The sequence below is a fragment of the Diplotaxodon limnothrissa genome, linkage group LG17 (genome assembly GCF_057381915.1).
Source record: "Diplotaxodon limnothrissa isolate DT_005_m linkage group LG17, D_limnothrissa_male_GT1.1, whole genome shotgun sequence".
NCBI lineage: Eukaryota > Metazoa > Chordata > Actinopteri > Cichliformes > Cichlidae > Diplotaxodon > Diplotaxodon limnothrissa.
This window is the reverse complement of record NC_140612.1, coordinates 14186697-14196646: the sequence shown is the minus strand read 5'-3', so window position 1 is coordinate 14196646 and position 9950 is coordinate 14186697. Positions and strand designations below refer to the sequence as shown.

The window sequence follows — 9950 nt, the reverse complement described above, 5'->3', positions numbered from 1 at the left end:
AATTCAGAGACAACACTGTGTTAAAAACAGTCCTCTGGCGACTAACTAAATTCTTTGAATTCTTTCACACTTGCTCAGCTGGAAATGCAACTGAGTTAGAGCTTCATTGGTGCTTCATGATCATTCTTGAAACCTCGTACTAAGGTTATACCCGTGTCAAAGCCTGAAACAATAAATGCTAAAGTTTGAATTATTATTTTAGGTGTAAAATGAAGATATTAGGAGAAAAATCAAGAAATCAGAACGCACACACCACATTTTAGGGCCACAATATGACACTTTCTGATTTTCTATTTATTTTTAAATGTTTTATTACTAAAAGATGATGAAAACAATGGTGTGTGAGAACACAGTGATATTTTTAAATGGTAAGCAAAGTTAAATTGCCCACATAGTCTACGCTTAATTCAAACTGTGTAAATAACTGTTGCAAAAGTGCCTTTATTTCTTTTTTGTGCATTATAATGTATAGTCTGATATCTTGTGCAGTGTAAAAACAGATCGTTTAGTGCCCCCTTCTGGCAGATCTACGTACGTACACGTAGATGGAGACGACAGCTTTTGGCCAATGGTGTGCCGCTCGACGTCACCGCTGCAGCGTGCTGGTAATGAAAGGCCAACAACACCCCCTCAAACAGTGAGTAAACAGAGGCTTCTGTGGCGTGAGAGACGGCGCACGAAGCTCGTAGTAGCTTTGACCTCATACCAGAAACTCTTCTGTTCACCTGTTAGTTCCTCTTCCGCCTCCGCCTCGTAGGGTGGAGTTGTTGCTACCTGGATTCTGACAGCAGACAGAATAACTATATTTGGATTCAGTAATGCTGTTTCTGTCTGAAGTGTTTTTTATCGACATTACAGTAAGTTTGTCTTTGATAACGCTAATTGAATCAGACATTTTGGCTACTTTGCTGACGTATCGCACAAGCTTGGCTTTGGTTTGGAAGTAGTACCTGCTCTTCGGGTGCTTGACGGGAAATTTAAGCTTTCATGTAAAATTACACGCTTTCTCAGCCTAGTTTTCATTTGTTAGTAGTTTTCATAATTTTCACTTTGGGGGGACTCTGCGTCAGTTGTAGGCTATATTTCCATGCCAACAGGAGCTAAAACATTAAAGCGTTTTCTTTTTGTTCTTTTCTTTTTCCTGTTAAAGAAGATAAATAAAAACCTCTAGAGTCATACGTTTCATCCTGTAGTATGCGGGACAGTTTTCGTGCTTTTCAAACGTCGTTTTTGTGTTTAAGTGTGCCACTTTCCGTCAGCAGGAATGAGCCAGCAGCCGCGATCAAACCGGGGGCACCGGGAGAGGAACGGAGACCACCGGCAGCACAATGGCGACCGGTCAACACCATCCAACAGGTGCGCACTGCGTTCACCGTTGTTTTAAACCCAGACTGTGAAGTGAGGGCGACTGGGGCAGTTGTCTCACCATGTAATTCCTCAGATCAGAAACTAAATACACTTATTCCGCACACCCTCATTAGGATTCTCTCTGACCGTGGAAGAAGCGCAGGTACTTCATTTCTGCAGAAATTCCCAAGGACAAAACAAGTTTTCAGTTTCAAGTTTTGAATGCACAGTGTTTTTTTCCTCCCTAAATCTGGATTTAAATCTCCATCAGTAGTACTTTAGAGAACAACCATGTTGACATAGGTGTTGCTGGGTAAAAGATTGTAAACATGGACGGCATATCAGGGACACCTTGTTTGTCTGTATTGACATTTAAAAATTAAAATACTTGTTTGTATCAAACATCACGTTTTACATGTGTTAAAACAGTATCAGCCTACATACTGACATACACAAAATAAATGTCACTCTCGCTCCATATTTATCAAGCAATATAACATACAGATGAGGATAACATTATTAACCCCCCTCTATCAGTGTTTTTTTTTTTTTTTAATGGAGTGAATTTTCAACACAGCATTTTTAAACATACTAGATTTCTTGAGAAAGCATAGATTATACCTATTTGTGACACACGGTCACATAATTATCTCAAGAAACAAAACAACAATAACCAGGGTCAATATTGTTTGCCCCCTGAAACACTGACCTTTGAACTGCAGCACAAACCTCTGCTGTGCAATGATGTGCTTTAACTGTATAATTCTCAAAACATATAAAATCATTAAAACTGAGACTTACTGTCCACTTTAAACTTCAGCCAGAGTGTGAGTTGTAAGCATAGTGCAAAAAACAAAAGAAATCAGTTTAAACTTGAGGGGAAAAAAGTGAATGTTCAGTAAGGAGCAGATGGATTTACAAAGTTATCACAGTGTTTCCAAGTGTCAAGAATGCAGTGAAAAATATGAAATTCAGAGAGAGCCACACAGTACAGAACAAGCCTGGCAGAGGTATGAAGTGAGCGACTTCAAAGACTCTGGAAGAAAAAATAGTGAGAGATCTGTGTGAAGGGCTCGGAACAACTGCCAACACTAGTAAAAGACTAGTAAAGACCAAGCTGGGAATTTTAAGCTCAAAGAAGACGATCAGTAGAACCCTGCAGCGGAATGGACTGGCAGGTTGCAGATCAAGAAAAACTAAACTTCTGCAGAAGATACACCTTTAAGCCAGACTGAAGTATGCTGGGGAAACCTGATGAAAGAAAGATAAAGATGGCATAAAACCCAAAGAATCACAGTGGTGCAAGTGTTAAGCTGTGGGGATGCTTCGGTGCATCTGGAACTGGGAGTCTAGTCAAGGTGGAAGGAATCATGAGGAAAGAAGGATATAATGAAAATTTCCAAAGAAATCCTCAAACATCAACAAAACTGGATCTGGGTCGTGGCTTTGTTCTCTAACACAACATCGACCCAAAATATAATTCACTACTGTGAAGATCTACCTCCGGAAGACTCAAGTGAATGTTACTGACTGGCCTGCATAAAGCCCTGAGTTGAATCTAATTGAAAATCTGTGTGGTGAACTGAAGACCAACAAATCTGGAAGAGCTTGAGAGATTCACCAATAAAGAATGAGCTGGGATGGCTCAGCAGACTGAAGAAGCTTCTCGGATGAGAGGTGAAACGTCTTCAAGCAACTTAAAGAAGTCCAGATGCTTTTCTTTCCAAGCTCCTTAGACTACTACAAACAACTGCATGCTGTTATCTAGCAAAAAGGAAATGACTGAAATGACTGATATGACTGATAGTACCAAGGGGAGCTAATAATTTTGATCCTGGTACGTTTTGTATTTTTGTGAAATAAATCTTTCTGTATTTCTATTTAAAATATTGCAAGTGTTCCAAATAAAACCAGGATGTTTGGAAAAACTCTTTCAAAATTCCTTGCTCTTTTTAACAGCACTTAGGAAATTCTTAAACAAAAAAAAAGACATTTTCATAATAATTCTTGTATTTGTACAGACAGAAAATATCCCTTTGACTCTTTTGCTTTTGAATAGACATGTAAAGATGTCCATTTAAATTAAATTATGAGATGTTATTGTAATAATTTGATTATTCACTTGTTTAATGTTTGTTTTTTTTGGGGGGGTTAAGCGTTACAATTGTGACCCTCAGACTTCTTGCGTCAAAATGAATGTTGTAGTCTTGTCCTTATTAGTGAAAAAATGTAAGCTGTACTGTTAGCACAATTATTTACATGTCTTTTCATCAAAAGATAACATGTAGCCTGTGAGTAATGAAGGACACTGTAGAAAAAGTTGCAGCTGCCCTCAGTCTTTTCTACTTCTACCACTATGAATGTGGCAAGGGGAGCCCCAGAAGCAACAGAGGATTGATATTTTGTTGTACGTCTGCACAAATATTTAACAACAACAAAAAATCATAAAAACGTTTTTGTTTTTTTTTGTTGTTTTTTTTTATAACCAGCTCAGAAACATTCAAACTGACCTTAATAGGAAACTGGACAAGCTTAGACGTGTTCATTCTGAAGTTTGGAAACGTTTTGTTTAAAATGACTTTAACCCACTTTTCCAAACTTTGTTGAGCCCAGTCCAAGAACTTGAAAGAATTTTTCTTTTGGTCATGGACCAGACTTTATTAATCCCTATGGGCTCTACTGTGAGTTAGAGTTTGCAGTCTTGTTATAATTGATGAATCTTTTGCTTCTGGTTACATCAGAGTACAACCCAATGCTGCTCTCAATTCTCACTTGCTGGTTTCATTACAGTATATTATTGTATTAGTAAAGCAATCCCCAATTTACTCATGGTTCAAGCCTCAGAGATGTAAGGTTTTCAGAGGAACACTGACTTGTAATTCATTATTGTTATATTGCTTTGTTCCTTTTTTTTTCTGAGTACTTTGTCCACTGGTGCCATAAAAATCTGAATTCCAGTACTGAATCCAGAGTTCATATTTGGCAGTGTATCAGGACTTGTTTTCAGAATCTTTATTGTCATTGTCACAGGTACAACGAAATTAAAAATGGTCCCCGATCATTGCATCATCCCTAACGATATCAACATATAAATAAAACAAAATTCAATAATAAAATAAATGGAATACTTAAAGTGCTAATAAGAAGTATCAACAAACATTCACATACATTCCCACATACATGCTTCAGTCAGCACACAGATTAATACAAGAGTGGCGTGATTGGCATTTTTTTTGTAGCAGTATTTTTTTTTTTTTGTTGCAGTTGGATAAAAGCTGTTTGAGCCTATTAGTCCTTACACTGATTGCTCTGTACCGTCTGCCTGAGGGCAACAGTTCAAACAGGGAGTGGCCAGGATGTGAGGTATCTTTTATGATGTTTTGGGCTTTTTTAAGACAGCGGGTGTAGATCTTCCAGTGTGGGGAAAGGGCAGCCAGTGATCTTTTGGGCGGTGTTAATGATCCCTTGGAGTGCTTTCCTCTGAGCCACTGTGCAGCTAGTGTACCAGATGCATATGCAACAGGTTAGAACACTCTCAATGGTGGCTCTGTAGAAGGACACCAGCAGTCTCTGTATGATGTTATTGCTTCTGAGAATTCTCAGGAAGTACAGTCTCTGTTGGGCCTTTTTCAGCAGCTCGGAGGTGTTCACACTCCAGGAAAGGTTCTCCTCTATGTTGACTCCCAGGAAGCGGAAGCTTGCCACCCTTTCTACACAGTCCCTATTAATGAATAGTGGTTGGGTCTCTGCCTTTTTCCTTCTGAAGTCTATTATGAGTTCTTTGGTTTTTGAAGTGTTGAGGAGGAGGTTATTGGCCTTACACGATAATGACAGCTGCTCCACCATGTCTCTGTATGCAGACTCGTCATCCCTGGAAATGAGCCCCACCACGGTGGTGTCGTCTGCAAATTTCACAAAGAGGTTGCTCTGGTGGAGAGGAGTGCAGTCGTGTGTGTAGAGAGAGTAGAGCAGTGGACTAAGCACACAGCCCTGGGGTGAGCCAGTGCTGAGATTTAGGGCTGAGGATGTGTGATGGCCAACTCTGACTCTCTGTCTACAGCCCGAGAGGAAGCTGTTGATCCACATGCAGGTGTTGTAAAGAAGCCCCAGGTCTTATAGCTTGGCCACCAGTTTGTGTGGAAGGATGATGTTAAAAGCTGAGCAGTAATCCACGAAAAGCATTCGCACATAGCTCCCATGCTCTTCCAGTTGTGTTACGGCAGCATGGAGTGCTGTGGCTACAGCGTCTTCTGTGGACCGGTTTGCTCTGTAGGCAAACTGGTGAGGATCCAGGCTGCAGGGCAGGGCTGCTGTGATGTGTTTTACCATTGTTTCTCACTTATCTTTCTAATTACTGCCTTTTCACAGTAGTTGTCAAATTGTGATTCACTCTATTTTAGTATAGAAAAGATTTATATTATTGTTATACTTGGAGACTATTAAAAAATAACAATAATTATTAACAATTAGTCTTGTTCTCAGAAGCAGCTCGGAAGGAAATTTGGTACCTGGCTGACATCCCTGAGTCTAGTTCTGCTCAAAGTTTCTTCCTATTAAAAGGGAGTTTTCCTTCCCACTGTCGCCAAAGTGCTTTCTCATAGGGGGGGTCATATGGTTGTTGCGTTTTTCTCTGCATGTATTATTGTAGGGTCTACCTAACAATATAAAGCACTTTGGAGCAACTGTTGTTGTGAATTGGGGGTGTATAAATAAAACTGAATTGAAATTAAATTAAATGAGGAAACTACATGCTGTAGAAAGGTCTGTTGAAAGCTCCAAAACAGCATTAAAAGCACCTTGTTTTAAATTCATTTTGTCAGTAGGGAAAATATTCTATTTCTGCAGTTAACCATGTTTATAATTTTGTTATGACATTTAAAATGTCTGAAAAATGGACTCAGGCGGAAAAAGGCTAAAAACACATGTTCCTGTCTCATTGGCCTTTCTGTCAGTGTTTCAGATTAGTTGGTTGATGATTTCCTTCATTGTTATCTTTTTCAGGTCCTCCTCATCACCCCCATATTACCCCCGAGAAGCTGACTCACATCCAAGTCATGCACGGGAACGAGTGAATCACAGTGACTCCAAATGGAACTACATTTGCTCCAGAAGAGGTAGGTCAGGATGTCCAGTACTGTGCAAAAGCCTCAACTCTTTATAGTTTGCTTGGAAAAAACAACAGTGATTTATTGAAACATGTCCAGAAGTGTATATGGAAATACAGTATATAAGACGAAACCAGTTTGTACAAATCTAATGAGCTTGAAAGTCAATATTTTGTTGAGCACAAATATTGACTATTATATACTATTATATACTATTATATGTCTGTAAAATTGTAACCAAATTTGTAATAGATTGAACTAAAGAAATGGTTTCTTTCTATAAAAAGCATTCCTGTGGTATGTTAATGTCCAACTTAACCCCCCCACCCCCAAAACCAACAACTTTGAAATACCTTCCGAAAGCCCCTGGAAACTATTGCCCAAGAGCACTTTAACCTCCTAAGACCTGAACAAAGAATGACGTGATTTTTATTTTTTTTTTCTGAGAAAAATGAGATCCACATATCAGGACATTCGTAGTATAACGTCCCCGTATGTGGATATCAGGCCCTTGTAGAGCAAAATTTAGTATTTTGGTCGAGACAACCCAAAGTGTGATGTCCACGTATGTGGATGCCAGGTTAAACATTTAGAGAAAGTCTGGCTTCTTGGAAGCAAAGTATGACGAAATGAGGAGTTGCTCAAGAGCTCTGCACAGTACTGTATGTGTGAAATAAAACTGTAGCGTCTAATGGCGGCCTTGAGTTTCAGTGTACTTCATTCTTTCTATGAAAACTGCACTGACCGGTTTTCATGTGTTTACTCAACTTTGTTTTCAGAGGTTAGGCAGAGGAACACTATTCTGGGAAGCTGGGAACTTGAAATCAGAGCCTCACAGATTAGTTTTCTCCTGTGAGAACACTAATAAAGACCTCAAATGTACAGCTGAAGTTAGGTCTCAAGTCAAATAAAGTCTAAGTGCCACCATTATAGTTCTCTGAAGCCCATTTGATGCATAACAGCTTATTGATTTTAGATCAAAAATTTCAGTACTCGGGAGAAAAAATCAGGAAGCTAAAAAGTTCAAATGTCAATAACTAGAAGTACAAGTAAGAAGAAGAATAAAAGCAAGTATGAAAGATTGATTTTTCTGTAAAATGAACTCAAATGCCTGTTCTGTGTGCTGACAAAGGTATCATCCTGATCTGCGCTGTGCTGACCAACGCCCTGGTCCTCATCTGTGTGGTCGCAGCTCAGATGGTTACGTCGGGAATGTCCTCGGCAGCCAGCATGGGCGGCTTCAACCTCAACTCCAACATCAACTTTGAGGGTACTGAGCTGCAGAAGCTACGAGAACTAGACATGCAGTATAACCAAATGAGGGCACCAAGCATCTATGGCGGCATCCCCTTCAGCCTCACCTTTGGAATAGTCTCACTGCTGTTTGTGGTGTCTGGGAACAAACCCCCCCACCGGATGTCGCGAAAGCTCCTGTTTGGAGCGCTGGTCTTTCAGGCGGTGGGCGCAGTGGTGTATGTGGTGGCTGTCGGCCTCTACCTGCACTTCATGATCAAAGTCAACTCCACAGATGTGTGCAAGCAGCGGGAGATTCTGTATTCGCGGAACGGCTACACCTGGATGAACTGTAACGTGAGTGGGGCCGATGCAGCTGTGGCTCTGTTCGGACTCATCACCGCCATTCTGTACATTGCTGGCACAGTGCTCACTTTCCAGACCATTCAGCACGTGAAGCGTTACCTACAGGAACAAAAGCGGCGGGAAGAGGAGAAAAAGCAGGATCGGAACAACCCACAGAGGGCTCCGCTGTGGGCCGAGACCACATCTGTGTGAGGGAGACTTGTGTACTGTGGTTAAGGGGACACTTTAGTTTCTGCTACAATGACATCTGAACTGATTCAAAGAGGATTGGCTCCAAATGTGTAAGACTGACAGACGGATCACAGGAAACATTTAAACTTACAACTCTTCATCGTCTCCACATGGACACAGCTACTTTGTAGTATAAACTACTTCTGTGTTACTGCCCAAAAGTGACTGTGGATCAGGGGACATAAACAGTACAGTGAGGTAGCACTAATGTGCTGCTGTGGCTTAGTTGGATAAAAAAAAAAGAAAAATCTTGCATAGCTAGAATACATTTGGGATTAAAACAGTACAGTTGAACACTAAAACTAATGTATGACAACTAAACCTGCCTAGTACTTAGTGAATTTAATGTCGTTCCCTCAGGCACTGTAATACATGGATGAATATTAAAGCTTTTCCACTTATGGAGAGAACTAGAAAATAAAGTGAAGACTCAGCCATCATTCATCAGCCCCACATATTGTTAGTTAGCTCAGAAAATGAAATGTATTATGTTGGCTTTTTATGCACATTCCCTCTCATTTTTGTCAATTTTTATGTAGAAGTTTTTGTATGTGTCTTTAAAAAAAAAAAAAAAAAAAAATCTTCTATCCAAATGTAACTTTGTTCTCAAATGTGTCAGTTATCTCAGGTAATGCTGAACATGACCGGCTTGTGTAAGTTAAATCGCTGAGTAAATCTTCAAATGGCCTGTTTTACTGTTGGAGATAGTTTTCTAATAGTAACATGTACACTGCTTAATGTTTTTTTTTTTTCTACCAGTTTGCAGCATTTTATCTACTGTAATTAAACAGACTATGATTCCATTTAAAAGCTGGATCGACTGTCATTAGGGGGCAACAGAAGTCTGAGCGCCTGTTCTGCTGTTTGTGTTCCCCTGTTCTGTGCCAGCCATGACATCACTGCTGTCACACAGTGGAGCGCACACATACAAAAGGACAGCAGTGATGTAACTGCGCTGACAACACAAACTTGTCAAAATTCCCCAGAGTGATAAAATGACCTGACTTCTAAATTTACCATTTTAGACAGCCTGATCATCACAGCAGCACTAACAAATTTCTTCTTTTGGTTATGCTCTTTTAAGTTTGGATATTCTGGTTGCTCAGCTCTGCCAACATACCTGTTTTAAGATAATAATAATGATGATAATAATAATAAGGCTGCAGATAACTTATTTTAAATATCAGACTGAAATAATTAGCTGACAGGAAACTGATGGACAAGCAAATGTTCTCCTGCTCCAATTTCCTGTGTTGTCAGCAAAGGGACGTGATGAAAAAAAAAATATATAAAGCTATTAACAATTAAATATCTAAATTATATATCTAATAAAAAAATCGTGAGGAGCATTTTCCATCTTTAAAATGAAGGAAAAAATGTGGTAGACAACAGTAAAAGTCATTTCACCTCTAGACAATTATTGACTTAATCTTCAAATACACTGTGACCATGTATCCTTGGGCAAGATACTGAATCCTGAGTGACCCCAATGCATCGGTGTGTAAATGTAAGAAAATGAATATAAAAGCATTGCAAGTAGGGCTGGGCCATATAATACCGTTCACGGTAATACCGGTATAATGTTAGGCAATGATAAAATGAAAGATCGCGATAGAATATGGGTAAAACGCGCATGCGCAGTGCCTTTGTTTTCATACGCACATGGCG

General features: G+C 39.6%; 1 protein-coding gene across 1 annotated transcript; it reads left to right on the top strand.

The window, feature by feature from the left end:
- The first annotated feature begins 794 nt into the window (after positions 1-794).
- Positions 795-8772, top strand: LOC146614723 (MARVEL domain-containing protein 3). Its single transcript, XM_085376334.1, has 4 exons — positions 795-857; positions 1263-1356; positions 6349-6461; positions 7585-8772. Exons 2-4 carry the CDS (start codon positions 1265-1267, stop codon positions 8241-8243), a joined length of 864 nt encoding a protein of 287 aa, XP_085232460.1. The 5' UTR covers positions 795-857; positions 1263-1264; the 3' UTR covers positions 8244-8772.
- Positions 8773-9950: the final 1178 nt, after the last annotated feature.